Genomic DNA, 15,618 nt, shown 5'->3' with positions numbered 1-15,618 from the left:
ACGTTGCTTGATCCCAGAAGCCGTTGCATAGTGTTGAGCAGCTGGGAAGGGTGGCGATCGCCAAGCTCCTCGGAGGTGAGAAGGTGTTGGGGAAGCGCGCTCTAGACGGCGTGGTGCGATCCAAAATACTCTGTTTCCGTCGCTTGTACGGGGCATCCCCCAATTGGGCAGCGATGACGTCTACCACCTCGTGAGCAATCTCAAAAGACAGGTTGGCAAGTAAGTGGAGATATCAAGGCGTCCGCGAGGTGATATGGTGCAGATCGAAGGACGCTTCAACCTGGTTGAGCCAAAGCTGTGGGTCCTCGCGCCAGAACGTGGACAGGGGACGTTGTAAAGCTGCGACGTCTTGTAGCCGTGAAGAAGCGCCAGCCGGAAGGTTGCCTGAGGGCAGTAGGTTGCTAGGGTCGGTCATCTCGTAGTCCGGAGTCACCAGTGTCGCTAACCAAGGGGTTGCAGCGGAGTGCCAGACAAGAGGACCAGAGTAGCAGGCTCTTAGAGCGGACTAGCGCGTACCGTCGCGCGCCGTGAACACGCGCCACCCACCTTTATTTTCGTCATCTTTCGCAGTGCCGATCGTGACCGCCGACCTTTAGCGTCTGTGCGTAGCGGCGTCGGTGGGCGTTACATAATCAAAATTTCAGGAGCACCTTTCCGCCAAGGAGTAGGCACGCCCATACACGGAAGTTGAATTCTGTAAGAATGCTCTTCTAAAAGACACAAACGGTGAATCACGCACACAGGAAGCGCAGATAAATATTGTCATATATTCGATAAAATGGCATAAGAAATAAAGGAGAATTAACGTACGGCTCTACTTTGAAAACGTTCATCTATACTCAATACAGTCAGCGCTGATCTCTAGACATATTCGCACCTTTCGTCGATGTTCATTTCGGATTCTGAGGTGCAAGAAAATGCCACCGCAAAGGGGGCGAAGTTTTTCACCGCGTTGCTGCAGTACTGCGACGTCAGTAGTCCCGACGAATCCACCTCGCACGTGGCGTGGCAGAAGGTCAGGAAGAACACTTGTTCCGGGCTGTAGCCCTCAAGGCCCCTCAGCGGGGTGTCCGTGCTGGAATTGCGGAAGCGGGTGTACGCCTCGTACGCCACATGCAACGCCGGGAGCTCGGGGTACAGGGCACCCTTGTCGACGCTATACGGGCACGAGAAGAACGATTCCCAGAGCGCCGCCGCGCCTCCTGATCCGGGCGGCGCGCCAAGGCGTCGCGGCCAACCGCCCATCCTGTTAAGAAGCTCGGCCGTAGAACTCAGCATCTGGAAGATTTCTCGAGCGTAGAGGAAACCAAGTCCTCCGTAAAGCATGGCGCTCGTGCCTCGCGTGTAGTAGAAGGGAGGGCGCAGTGCTGCCATCGACACGGCTATGGCTTGCGACGCCGGGCTGTGTGAAGTCACGCGACCTGCGTCTAACCGGAACGTTGTGTCCATCGCGACGCGCTCATTCGTCGCCAATGATTCTTGAAAGTGAACTCTGTCGGCGAGCCACCGGGCGAAGAAAGTTCGATCTTTTACGTTGTATCCGTTGCCGTACATGTGCGCCAAGCGTTCCCAGCTGGACTGGAATTGAAACTGGTCCTGCCAAACAACGGTATTCGTCTTTTCAAGGGCCGACGTCAAGGAATGCTTCGTGCTGGCAGCCAAGCCGCCGGCGTAGCTCAAGCGCTCCAGCGCGACGGTTCGTACTTTCTGCAAGTGGCGCTCGACCGACAGGCGCTCGACGACGTCGAAACTCGACTCTCTCATGGCGACCAGGAGTACGTTGTACGTTGCTTCCAATTGCACAGCGCACGACGTACGCAAAACCGTCTTGCCGTGATTATGAGCGTAGATTAGCGAGAACAGATCGTCGCTTACCAGGGGCCCCATGAGCTGCAGCAGCCACCAAGTCGTGTGATACAAGATGTCCCTGGGCGAGTAGGCTACGAAGAGCGTGTTCGCTGCTTTCAAGAGCTCCCTGTCACTTAGCGTCAACGAGTCTTCATCGGTAAGGGACGGAAGAGATCGGGTGCTGCCCTGAAGCACGCGTACCCAATCGTTGTGCGTAACACCCTTTAGCGAAAGGGTTAGGTGCCGGATCTTGTTGACTTTCGGTAGCGGCTGCCGTGCTCGGGCCACAGAGCTCAAGTTTCCGAATACGTCTCTTTGAACTTTGGCAGCGGCGCCGCTCTCCAGGAAAGCTATGAAAGACGGCGTAGTCTTGGGCCCGTCTCGAGAATTTAGTAGAGTGTCGTTGAAAAGCCGCAGGTATGAGGCGTACGTGGCATTCGAGGCATGCAAGAGCGACTCCATGCGGTCGGAAAGTTCAGCCATAGGTGACGGCGTCACGTACAGCGTTCTTTTGCGGGAGTGGTAGACATCGGGTGGGATGAAGTCGAGTCGGAACCAGAGCGGCAGGTTCCACCTGCAGACAGAAATTGAACAATTGTGCCGAAGGGCATTTTCCAAGGGGTTGCCATGGGCAACTATAGCATGTATTAACTATGTACCAATGGCGTATCGCGAGATACGCTTTAAAGCATGGATGGGATGAAGTACTAAGGTACGATTTTAACGAAAGAAATGTCCGTAGTAGTAGGCGTCAACACGTGTTGACTCCCTCGAGAAAGTTCAATAAGCATTCATAAATCACAGTGCTGATCACATTATCTCATTTTTGCAACACTCATTCCACAGTAACCTCATCTGACCTGAAGTATTGAACCTGAACATTGAACAAGGTGCAACAGTCGCTTTCTGTCATGTTGCACCGTCTGTTACGACATTCTGAAGAATTTTAAATGCACCTCACGTTCGTTCACATCGGGGAGAAAATAAAATACTCGCGCACGCATTGCCATCAGCCGAAACCGGCGGCAATAATATTGTTGAGTGTAGTTCAGAGGCGCAGATGTATGATTCTGGCTGTAAGTTAAAGCAGCCATTTTACAGTCTATATTCTGCGCATGAGACTTCATTGGGGCAGACCGTCGTGCATCGTCTGCTGGAACATCCACAACGAAAGGATGACGCACACCGCTACCTCATAAATGCATTCTTGATTCATCTTATTTAGCGAAAAATCAAACGGGTTGCAAAACGAATACAGACTCAACAAACGCTTGTAGTGTGAACAGTCTACGTCCTTACTTTGTAACTCTTATTGATTTTGTACTTGGTAACATGAACGAAGAATCTAGCAATCAACTAGCCCGTTAGCAGCATTATTCCGCAACGAAGGTCACGTTTTTCTCACTACTATGTTTAAATATTTCTCCAAGGTGCAAGGTAGCAGCAGTGCAGAAGCAGATTTAAAGATGCACTACATAGAGTGTGTCTTCCTTTCACCTAACACCCTCATCTCACTAAACAGTGTAAAGGTGCCAGGAAAGGGCCAGCGCACAAAACTTTCAGTTCATGCGAATGTAAGCTGTACTTTCTCTGCACAAATCGAACAAGACTAGAGAATTTTAGTTCACCCGCAAACTTCTTATCCTTTGAGGATAACCGGGTTACCAGAGGCATATATGCGAGCGGCCAGTTTGTTGGCGCCTACTGGCGGCACAGAAATCAATCAGACAAACATGGAGCTTATTATTATTATTATTAGTGTACAAGCCTATACACATGTGCTTACTTCGCTGCTGTTGCAAATTTTCGGCAGCGGCATGATCGCGAACACGTCGCCTTTTTTAATGTTTTCTTTCGAAAAGGACACTCGTGGAACGCGAAAACATGTCTTTAAGGCATCGCGGTTGAACGGAACTATCACACGCTAAAACGGTATGCTCGGTATCACGCAAACGCCATTGTGTGTACCGGAATACCAGACACGCTAAAAATGGCAAAGCGAATGCAATGGCAACATTCTATTTTTCTTGATTTCCTTCTGCACCTTCGTGGCCTTGCGTTTGCCGTTCTGCCGTTCAATGGCGTATACCTCGGATGGTTTCTTAAAGGCGGCAGGGCGGACAAGTTTTGTCGCACGTCTTCAATGTCAAGTATTCATGACACGCAAAATGTCCGGGGGAGGGAAACGTTCGGTGTGCCCTTGGCCTTTGCTGCGCTTCTGTTGCCACTAGTTTTTTTTTTCGATGTCATCAAGTACCGACTGGTTATTTGTCCCCCGTTGTGCGTCATTCATTGAGCTAGCGCAAGCGAAGGACGCTGGAAATCACAGCTACAGAAGATGTTCGCGACATGGGCTGCCACACGTTACTTCACAAGTCGACTGCATGCATGGTAGACGAGGATCACATATTACGTGGTAATACTTGCTTATACCACAAACAAGCCGTACTAACCGCAGTAGCATATCGACGATAGCTTCACGCATACAATGTATAGTGTCTTGCTAACGAAAACGGCCGCATGCCCTCCTACTTATGCACCTTTTGCATAATACCAACAGCTTTGCGCGCACATTGGCTTCTCACCATAACTACAGGATAGACACTTGGACGAGCGCACGATGGATGCGGAAGTTTTGCGGGCTGATCGCACTCGGCTACAGGTCTCACTGTTTGCTGCGGTAATCTTACAAGCACATATCGTGTTCGTCGCGCAACTGTGACAGCCCCGCGAACGCAAGTTTGGTTCCCCGCAACAGGGTCGGTACAGTATTGTCTTGGGGCACGCTCCCGTGTTTGCCCCAAGAAGGCATCGTTGACTGCTATATACAAAGCGAAAGCGGCGACGGGAAGAGGCCTTGACTGCAGGAGATGCAGCTTCCCTCGATTATTACGTCATTACAGATTATATCCGAGTAAACTACACGAAAAATATGCAAGCGAGTCAAGAAGCGCGGCGTGCTGCGATATCTGGTGTGCTGGTGTAGCAAACCCGCGCGATCGTCGCCTAGCACGGCCGAAATAGCCTCGCAAACGCTACAGGGTATTTGGCCACAGGATCGGGTCAGCTTGTCGATGCCACTGGGTAACCGTGGTCGTCACAAGCTATATAATCCTTGGCTCAAGAAACGTGACTGCTGTCACATGGTTTTAGATCATTGATGAAGCTCATCACGACGGCGCGCTGAAGCTCATAGGTTTGGAAAACGCCGCAAGCATCGTTTTGAATTTATGTACTGCTTGGCTGATGAATCAAAGCTGCTGCACTTTTACAATTAGTGCGAAATACGAGCGGGCGATTGGCACGACGTCGAAGCGGCCGAGTTGACAGGTGAAGTCGGTGCATCGAGCACCTCTCTGGACTTTGCGCACTTACGTAGCCTACTGCTGGAACTGAACACGTTGTCAAACTGCTCGCATAGCGGCACGCAGTTGCAGGTGAGCAGTGATGTAACGCCGGAGAAAGAGCACAATAAGCAAACACATGCGCTGAGGCAGGCTGCCGGCTACTGAGCCCGCTTCGGCTACTGGAAGGCTGTCAATGATGGACGAAAACCAGCGTCGCCTGACTGAAGCACAGTGTTGTCGGCATTATGCGAGTTCCCTGTAGCATATACAAATGCTTCCGATATACTTTATTTCCCTGTTCATTCTTTGGTACACTAGACCGTTCCGTTTGTACACTCGCACCGTCACTTACCGTTCACAACTGGGAAGGTATACCCAAGTGGTGGAAAACGGAAACGCAACGGCTCTGTCATGCGATATCGTAGAGCGATTACGTTAGCCCTCATTCACACCGGCGACTTGAGGAGGTCGCGCGACCAATTGCGACTGGCGACCAAAAAGCGACTCAATATGACCGATGTTCACACCACCAAGTGAGACCGACCAATCGCCACACTTCGAAAGGTCTCGTGATATAGCATTCACCGTCTTCTTGCAATGCCATCGCCACGTAAAATAAGCGTCACCGTGTATAGACGTCCTGTTCCTTGTCGTCTGATTGGTTCAGCAGTTTTGCGGCTGTGGTAGCGCGCCTGAAAAATCGAGCAGTGAGCTACTGGCCCAAAATGGTGGCTTTTCGAGAAGAGCGACCATTCGCGACCAACTTGGTCACGCAAGCGCTGTCAGCCCTTAAACTTAAAAGAGCCCTTCAAGTCATGAAGCACCGACAAAGGGGCAGTTGTTCGCACGTGCGCGTATCTTACTCAGGGTGGACAACGGGCCCGACGAACAGCTGTCGGAGGGCACAGATGTCACGAGCCTCGAGACTCGAAACACGGACCACTCGAAGAAGGAGTGGACTCGGGTTCACTCGCACAGACGTGTTATGAACGCTTCTTGATGCACGTTCCTGGCAATTTTATGCCACATCAAAAAGTACCATGTAGCCATTTCCGTGCCCTCAGTGCGCGGGGCCGCATACATAGAAAAAGAAGAGGGTGCTTGCCGTAGGACCGAACGTCGGAGCTCTTTAGTCGCAGCATCTGCGGCCGAGGCCGAAAAGGCAGCAGCGCGAAATGAACCAGCTCGCCCGGGAGCTGCCATAGCTCATGCATGTAGACTACATCGTACGGTCTCGTATAGGACTGTCCATCTATTGCGAGTTTGATGCTATTGCTAGCAGTAATATAAACGAAGTAATGAAAGCTTCACTGAAAAATTTTTTTCTTCTTTCTTTTTCTTTTCTTTTCCCGTTATGGTTATCGTTGCTGGTTTAGTTCAGAAAAGAGAGCCGATGTCTAAAGCCATGGGCAGTGTGTCTGAGTACATTGTTTACGAAATACAGAAGTGTATTTATTTATTTATTTATTTATTTATTTATTTATTTATACATACTGCAGCCATATTATATTAATATAGAAGGAGTGGAAGAAAATAGAAATAAACGTAAAGCAACAAAGGGAAAGGCAAACACAAGCAAATAATGGAAGCAACATAGGCAAGCGAGCGCAAGTAAAGAAAACAATAATATAGGTGCAGCGAATTGTGAATTTTATAAATACTCTGCTATGGAGTCTAAACACCTGTTTAATGGCAAGGAACAAAGAGCACCGGTAATTGAAATACAATATTTTGTCTTAAGTGAAAAAAAAAACTGTATTTTAATGTGTTAGTATATACTATCAGCAGAAAGTCACTATGTTCGAAGCTTGAAGATATACGAGTACAACACGTGATGTGGCTGCAGTCACAAATTACAGAAACCGAGTTAATAATGATATACGCAAATTTCAGATATTCCATGTGACAACGCAACTAGAGTGGCTGGAGGTTCAACCACTGGAGTTCACCCCCGCCGCGGTATAGCTTACTGGCTATGACGTTGCGCTGCTGAGTTCTAGCTCTCGCGGGATTCATATCAGCCGCCGCGGCGGCGAGTGCATTCCGTTTGGGGTGGAATTCAAAAATATTGCAGGGGTTGAACGCGGTTAAACCAAGTTTGTCGAGTGATAGCACGGTTTTGCTTGCTTTGGGAAAGGGCACATACGCTACTCAGCGCGACAGCAGCAGCGAACGAATTGACCTTCATGCTGCATCTCGCTTCAACGCGGACTGAGCGTCAAAAGCACAGCGCGTAGTACGAAGCTATCAGCACTCGGCGCACTTTGTGCCCATCGCGTATCCCTTTCAAAATACGGGCACTCACGCGGCGTACGCAGCAGCCGCAGGTAGTCGCAGACTAAGTCCCAGTTTGACCTTGACTGAGCTTGAAGGGCAGATTTACGGAACCAGGCGTTTTCTGGGTTTGTACCTGGAATAGTACAGCTAATGCTCGAAAACGCTCGTGAACCGTGGTTTGGCTGCACGTTAAGATCCCCAGATGTTCAAAATATAATCGAGAGCGCCCCCTACCCCTTCGCCCAGTACGGCTGCTTCACAATAATATCCTGATTCTTGGCACGCAATACCCCAGGATATAGTTTCCACGACTGGAGTTCTGGAGGCCATTTGCGGATAGCTGGAACAGGACAGTCCATGGAAAAGGAGGCAGGACAATCGCTACATGACGTATCTCAACTGACCAAGCTCCGTATACCTCGCTACGGCTTGCGCCCTCACCTGAAGGCGAGGTCGACCAATGCTTGCAAAGGGGCCGAGTAGTTGCTCGTCGAGTAAGAGAGCTCTTCGGTCTGCCAAGGTAGGCCGAGGGCGGCCATGAACTTGCCGAACTCGAGAAGGTCAGCTTTGGCATCACTTTGTGCTCCGATGCGCATACAAGCGGCCATGAACTCTGCTGGTCTGCGCAGCAACGTGGACGCGCTGTTGTTCTCGCTGGCGTCGCCGTATGCACTGGGTCCACCACCCACGCTGTCGAGCCACTGAAATACCACCTGCGGAAACCAACGATATGCCCGGTGTTTCAGCGACGAATCTCTCCAATAAATAAAAAAAGGAGAACCGACAGAAATTAGTGATTATACAGATCCAACGCATGTCTTGGAATCTACGTGCAGTGAAGCTTAAGTGAGGCGGTTTATTAAATATCAAACTGTTCGTCTCCTGCCACGTGTTTTCCAACATAGCAAATACGTGCTTGCGAGAGAAAGAGAGAGAATAAACATTTTTTTAGGTAAATTCAGCTTTGGAGAGGCGTCCCCATTCCAAAATGCCTTGAGCTCGGGCCGCGTCCTGCGCCCTCGCAATCAGCCGTTGCTGATGCTCGAAGTCGGAGCTGGCCAAGGCTCTCTCCCAAAGCTCGTTAGTGGGGTAAGGGTTCGGAGGATTTAATGGTGCCGCTCTGCATCCCCCTACTATGTGCCTCAGGGACCCGGGCTCTGCGCAGAAGCGGCATTGCGGATAGAATTGTGTAGATGCTATGAGGTGATTTCTGGTTGGGTGGGGGAAAATCTTAACATGTAGAGCTCGGAAGAATCGCTCCTGCTCTTTGGGTACGTAGTGACTTGTGTGGGGGTTCATATGTTCTGCGGGTTAGCTTGTGGTGTTGTGTGATGTCTTGGTACGAGACTAGAGGGCTTTAGTTAGTTTTAGGCTCGGATTCAGATTCCTCGGCGTCGGTTCGGTGGGTCAAATATCGAGCCACGTGGTTGGCAACCTCGTCGCCAGGAATGCCGTGATGAGCTGGCACCCAGATGATCATGACTGATCTCGTTGGCAGCTTTTGATTGAAGCGAAAGCTGGGTGCTCTTCCGAGCTCTACAGTAAATTCTGCCGCTGGGCTCTATGAGAGTGTCCGTTCTTGATGAAATTTCTTTATGGTAGTGGTATGAATTCTGCCGCTAGAAATGTTGCGGCACGCCTGCTGGGCGACGGTCACTATCAATTCAACCTCTATTTGGGTGAGCGCTAGGGCTATGGCCGCTTCCTCGGCTTGGAGGGGATTGTTTCGTGTGAGTGAAATGCTGCTCTGATGTTCTTTGTTGACGACTATGGTAGCTGTTGTAGCTGCGCGTCTGGGGTAAGAAGCCGCGTCCATGTAGGCTGTAGAGGGTAAAGTTCCGTATCGCTTGTGTATGGCCAGGGCGCGGGCCTCCCTTCGCTCTGCGTGGTGCACTGGGTGCTTGTTGCGAGGTAGACCACCTACGGTGATGTTGCTCCGGATGGCATGGGGTAACCTCCCTGTCTGAGGCGGCGGATGGCTGAGAGGGGCAGAGAGCCCCAGGCGTGAGGATGGACCTCCCCGCTTCCGTATCTGCCAGCCTTGTTCGCTGACTGGATAAATGTGCCTCGATCAGCTCCTCGGCCATGTTTTGCACTCCTAGTCATAGTAGGCGTTCTGTGGACGTACTGATCGGCAGGCCCATCGCGTAATTATATGCCTTTCTGATGACTGTGTTGATTTTCTTAAATTCTGTCCCGTTGAGTAGTGCCTATGGAATAGCGTAAGTTATTCGAGACACGACGAAGGCCTGTCCAAGCTCTTACTGCTTGTAAGATGCATGGGGGACGCCCTCCATGCCTCTTGTCTTGGTTTTTATTCGCCGGATCATGTGGGTAACTTGGGCTGTTGTATTCTTGAGCTAGTGAATTAATATTGTGTTGGTGCTATCCGACTAAAAAACCATTCCCAATATCTTTACGCTCTGAGACGGAACGATGGTGTGTACCTGCAGTTGTATGTTGATTGTGGGCGAATCGGATGCGTGCTTCTTTCGCGGTGAGACCAAGAGTAGCCCTGACTTTTGGGGGGCGCAGCTGAGGCCGCATGACTTAGCATAGTGGCTCACCACATCTGCCGCTTGCTGCAAGCGGCTCTCCATTGCCCCGATGGACCCTGTGGACGACCAGATGGTAATGTCGTCGGCATAGAGGCCATGCCGGATCCCCGGGATGTTATCGAGGAGCGGCGGAAGGCCTATTAGGGCGATATTGAAATGGAGAGGGGATAACACTGCGCCCTGTGGCGTGCCGCGCCCGCCCAGGTGGAAGGGGTTTCTGGCTTGGTCGTCGACCCTTAGGATGGCTTTTCTATCTGTGAGGAAATCTGTGATATAGGAGTCCTGGCCTTACAGCCCAGCGTGTTTAGGCTCTGTAAGATTGCTGTATGCTTGACGTTATCGAACGCCCGTTTAAGAACTTGCGAGGCAGAGCAGCAAGACGCGGAAATCCCCACCAAATCACGTGATCCACGCTGCCGCGCATTACGCGGTCTCCGGGATCAGTTCAGGTCCACACTGTTAGATGCTAGATCTAAGATGCACACCTTGTTAGATGCTATGTTCGATTGTACGAGAAACGTTTGAGCAGTGCAATCACGACGCGCAAGTGGGCATGTCACGTGGCATTTGTTTATTTTGAGGGCATCTGTAATATGCGTAAAAACGTGCACTAATACCTAATAGATAGAAACTTAGGAACTGTTTAATCGGACGTGTCGCAAAGCGCTCTAAAGCTTTTTTATTGGAAATTTTTGCCTAACTTCGTTGCTTCAGAAATGCATGGTTAATTATGATGAATAACTATGCAGTTAAGCAGAATACAAAAGATAGTGTGACTTACTCCATACAATAGTGCATCGGCAAATTTTTAAGCTCTGCCTAAAGTTATCTGGGACAGCCTGTATAATTCTTCCGCATTGGCACACTAAGCCAAGTGTTGCTGCCGAATTATTATTATTATTATTATTATTATTATTATTATTATTATTATTATTATTATTATTATTATTATTATTATTATTATTATTATTATTATTATTATTATTATTTCTTTACTTATTTCATGCTATCTGCGTGCATACCAAAACAAGTTGCTGTTGTTCGGCACATGACAGAGAAAAAGACGTTTAATGAAGAAGAAAGACAAACATTCACGAAAAGTCGAAAAGCAATCATTGCACGCGCATGCGAGCACAGTCAAGCACAATGCGCGAAGTAATTACAGAAAAATATTTCGCGCCATTTTTACATGAATGAGTTCACCCATATAATTTCCCCCTACTGAAACGAATGCACCAGCATTCGATCCATCACATGCGTCTACCTTAAGTGACTACTACATTCTGCGAGAAAGAGTCGCATACGCGGTGCGTCAGCAGCTAAGGCACGATCCTCATGCGGTACCTTGAAAGCGTGTAAAATATCGTGCGAAGACATCTCGGCTGCTTCAGGGCAAAAGTTATGCCCGAACATCTATCTTGTCACGATAGGAGTTCCATGCCAATAGAAGACCGATCTCTCTACGCGGGGAGGCAGCCAACGAGTGTCTTCACATTGCACGGATACGGAGTGCGCTGTTACGACTTTGCACCGCTGCACCACTATTACGACTTTGTGGTCCCGTAGCGCTCGTCACCCGTTTCGTGACAGAGCGTTGGTAGCGAAGACTCCGAGTCAGGCGTCGGTGAGAATAACGAAAGGGATTTTATACATTATATACAGGTCATTATACAGGACAATATCGGATCGGCACTGGGGCCGAGAGCTCACAGCAAACGCGACTGTTCCCGCACGGCGACGTCCGGCGAAAACGCGTGACACATATCCCCCCACTCGAGAGCGGCACTCTGCTCCCGGTGGGTCAGCGGATCCGGTTTTCCAGGCGGCTCGTCGCGGCCTTATAATCCCCGAGAAACCATTGTCACTCAAACGGCCCAATACTAAGCCAGCACTCGACGGTCGTCCGAGAGGTCCAACCAGCGACCGCGCTGGCCACCCGGTTCAAAGTTCGCGCGCGCGGTGACCTCCAGGCAAAAGGAGGTGCGGCGCCGGGCTGTCTGGCACTTGGTGGCACGTTTGAACATGTTGCTTGCCGATGCTTCTCCGCAGGACACCGCTGCCTGACGGCTCAGCATCTTGACTTGTCAAGGGAGAATTAGGGCGCTGTGCCCTTCGGCGCAGCCCCGGGTTTGTTCAAAGGGCGCTCGCAGGATAAACTCTGCATCTTGCACATTCGGAATCCGGGCTGGTGGTAATGGCACAACAGCGCCGATAGTGAGCATATGCGGCATTCGGCTGGGTGGTCCAGCCTGACTTTGAGGAAATGCCAGCGCGGGAAAGTACGAGAATGGCCAGGAGTGTGGGCGTGTGTATGTGGAGATTGAATTGAAGGGAAGAGGCTTCTAGCGTCGCGTCCAGCCCGACGTTTCTTTTTCTTTCCTCGCCGAAGAGCCATGTGTAGCGAGTGTTTGCTCTCTGTTGATACCATACATAGTGGCATTTGAATATGGTGGAGCTCCGCACGTTGCACTACAATAATAATCACGATTTAAATTTCTCAGTTTGCTGACTATTACGGCAGTTCGTTAAAAACAAGGAAGCTGAGACGTGCTGGATGTTACTTGATTAGACTTACATCTGTACACACCTGCAGTTATAAGGAAGTCCGCTTGAATTTCACCAGAAAACCTTTTACTATAGCCCGGTCAATGCAAACCAGTATCTCTTGAGTGTGTGCACACCTCACATCAATACTAATACTGCCTATATTGTAAGACAGTTCAACGGGACCTTAAAGCAGCAAACGAAAGCGGAGTCTAGGCTATTCAATATAACGCAAGTTTTGTGGGAGCCTGCAAATAAACATACAAGGGACATTGAACATCACAAGCGGTTCTGCTGCTTGCAGGTTCACCAGCCGCACGCAGAGTTACGCGGATGCCCATCAATCTGCCGAAGCGAAGCAAAGGCACAGACCTCGGAGACGACGCTGGATGCAAGGAGGTGGTGCCTCTTGGACCTCCATCCCGAGCAGACAAAGACACCGAAGTCGTCGCACGCTTCTGTGCCTGAACCAGGGTCGAGGCTGAGTCTCGCCACGTGCTCGGCGCAGTCAGAGTTGGCGCAGAAACGGTTTGCCTGATTCGCCCATGACGTGGCACGAGGACTGGAAGCCAGGAAAATTGCGGCAGCTGTTCCTGCAAGCAGCAACACAGCTGCTGCGAGGGCTGCCGCGGCCAGCCGGCTGCAGTTCTGCTGCTGCGCCTTTGCGTCCAGGCCTTCCTACAGAGACGACCGCAAGGCAGTTGACGCAACACGGTCGGCACGTCTCTAGAGAACGCTCTTGATGCGACAAATGTATACACGCAAAGATGCCGAACAAGACAGAGGTTCACAGGAAGGTGGAAGCTCGAAGTGATAATTAGTAGTCGAACAAGAGAATGTCGCTTGAACCAACGTGTCGACAAGGGTTCAAGAATCAGTCCTGTTTTAGAGACGTTGGATCCAACTACGTTCCCTTGTTTGACCGCTGCTAAATACACAAGACTAACACAAACATGTCGGAGATTAGAAAATGGCAAGAGGAGCTAAGCGATGCAAAAGCCCATATGCAGAAAGCATTTCGTAACCAACGTACAGAGGGCAGCACGTTGAGCCTTGTCCGGTTTCGAAAGCTTTTTCAGTTGTGCCGAGTACTTAATAGAGATATTGGTTAAAACTAATACTTCACTGCATTAAAATGAAAGTAGGTCATATACCGGCGATGTCGCTTTGCGAAGCGTGGAATCCATTCCACAACGCTGCATTGCGGCTGGTATATCCTTGAAGGCTCATGCGCCTGACGCGCTGTGAAGGGGAATAAAATTTGAGTGGTATTGTTTCTCCTTTCCAGGCGAGCTGAAGTACGAATTGGAATAGCCAATAGGGATCCCTTTATTAGCCGCGTTTACATGAATACTGCAAGAGCACATCAACACGTTTAAGTGCTTCGCACACATAACTTTTGTTACGTGAAACAGATATAATAATTTAATACAGAATATAAACTATAGACGTTAGGAAGACGTATGCCGTAATGGCAGTACGGTAAAGGTGGGTAATTCGAAGCAAAAGCTGCACATTTTGCATAGCGCTTGTAAGGAGAAATATACTGGATCTAGGATTACGAGAACGAGTTCGCTGCACGCCTGGAGGTACCACTACACAGTTGCACATCGTTAGATGACCAAAACGACAAGTTCAAGTTCTGTTTATCTGCATCATTACAATGCGAGTATGCTCGGGCAAAAAGTGAGAATCAATGCACTTGATAGAGCCCGAGCTCCCCATATACATGACATACAACAAGGATTATATCAAGATTACAACAGAAAATAACAGTGAAATACTACTGTTTACAATAAAAAAAAACAACTTCCCGTGTTAAACAACGTAATACAAAAGTAAAAACATTCAACTATGAGATATATAGATATACAATAGTAGTGGCGTAGAAAATTCTTCACATCAACAAATGCGCTCGTATGTTACGTATGCCACATTTTTCAACATAAAGATTTAGCGTCATTAGTTAGTTTGTTCAACAAACATGCAAGTGCATGACACAACATTTGTTGTCCGTGTTCAGTGCGACAAAACGGAACGCGCCAATATTCCCCGTTGCGAAATGGATATACAGCGGTATCAGTTCTCAAAGACGATATGTTTTGAAAAGCGTTTTCACAGTTGTATACAGATTTCTTGTGTCATATACATAAGGAGTATTCCTAACATTTAGGCACTGGAATGATCTTAAAGTTCCGGAAAAATTCCGCAGCGTGTGTATTGCAAATTGCAATCTGCATTGGCGATATGACGTAATGCTTTCTTTTGTATTACGTGAAGTTTGTTAATGCTAGACAATGTGGTATTTCCCCATACCGAGAATCAATAGTTGATATGTAATAAGAACAGTGTGTTGTAGATCAATAATTTAATGTATACAGGAAGGTATGAGCGAAACTTTGCTAGCCTATTTAAATAACACATAACCGAGCTCACGTGAGATCCCAGCTCATGTTATTGATAAAAAGCACTCCTATCGTTGTTACTCTAGCTACAATGTCAATATTGCAGTTTTCACACTTTATCACTGGTTCTAATGATAAAGAGTTCTGATGAACGTGAAACAACACGGCCTTTTTTTTTTTTGGACTTCACTAACAAACAGTTTGCAGGGCTCCATGAACTGAGCTTTTACCTTGTTTTCTTGATAACTGGCATAATGCACTATATGTTGCTGCCTTTAAATATGAGGCTTATGTCATCCGCGTACAATATATAACTCCGGTAGTCACTAATAGTTGTTATATCATTAATATACAAAATAAACAGTAATAGACGCAGAATACTTCCTTGGGAGACTCCATGGTGATATCCTGACAAGTAGAAAGGTGTGGTCGTATTGACACAGACTGGCAACAACGTTGCAGGTAAGTTTTTAGGAGACGCTTTTGCAATTCGGAGAATGCCATATAATTACATTTTTTACAACAGTATTTGATGATTGATGCGGCCAAACGCCCTTTGAGCAATCAATAAATACTTCGATACACACTTCTTTGTTTTGAAATGCTTCCAGAATTATTTCTTTTTGCTTTAGCAAAACG

General features: G+C 48.7%; 1 protein-coding gene across 3 annotated transcripts in view; it reads right to left on the bottom strand.

Moving 5' to 3' along the window:
• Positions 1 to 753: 753 nt before the first annotated feature.
• Positions 754 to 15,618, bottom strand: part of LOC139054734 (membrane metallo-endopeptidase-like 1) — a 41,878-nt gene continuing 27,013 nt past the window's right edge. For 2 of the 3 annotated variants that reach the window (XM_070532281.1, XM_070532282.1), the window contains 3 exons: positions 12,947 to 13,252; positions 7,914 to 8,185; positions 754 to 2,422 (listed from right to left, as the gene is read on the bottom strand). In XM_070532281.1, the coding sequence (XP_070388382.1) occupies positions 862 to 2,422; positions 7,914 to 8,185; positions 12,947 to 13,252 (2,139 nt within the window). In that variant the 3' untranslated portion in view covers positions 754 to 861. The remainder of the gene's footprint in view (positions 2,423 to 7,913; positions 8,186 to 12,946; positions 13,253 to 15,618) is intronic. The other variant, XM_070532283.1, reaches the window with a different exon arrangement.

This window comes from Dermacentor albipictus, chromosome 1 (assembly GCF_038994185.2).
Source record: "Dermacentor albipictus isolate Rhodes 1998 colony chromosome 1, USDA_Dalb.pri_finalv2, whole genome shotgun sequence".
NCBI lineage: Eukaryota > Metazoa > Arthropoda > Arachnida > Ixodida > Ixodidae > Dermacentor > Dermacentor albipictus.
This window is presented reverse-complemented; position numbering and strand designations above follow the sequence as displayed.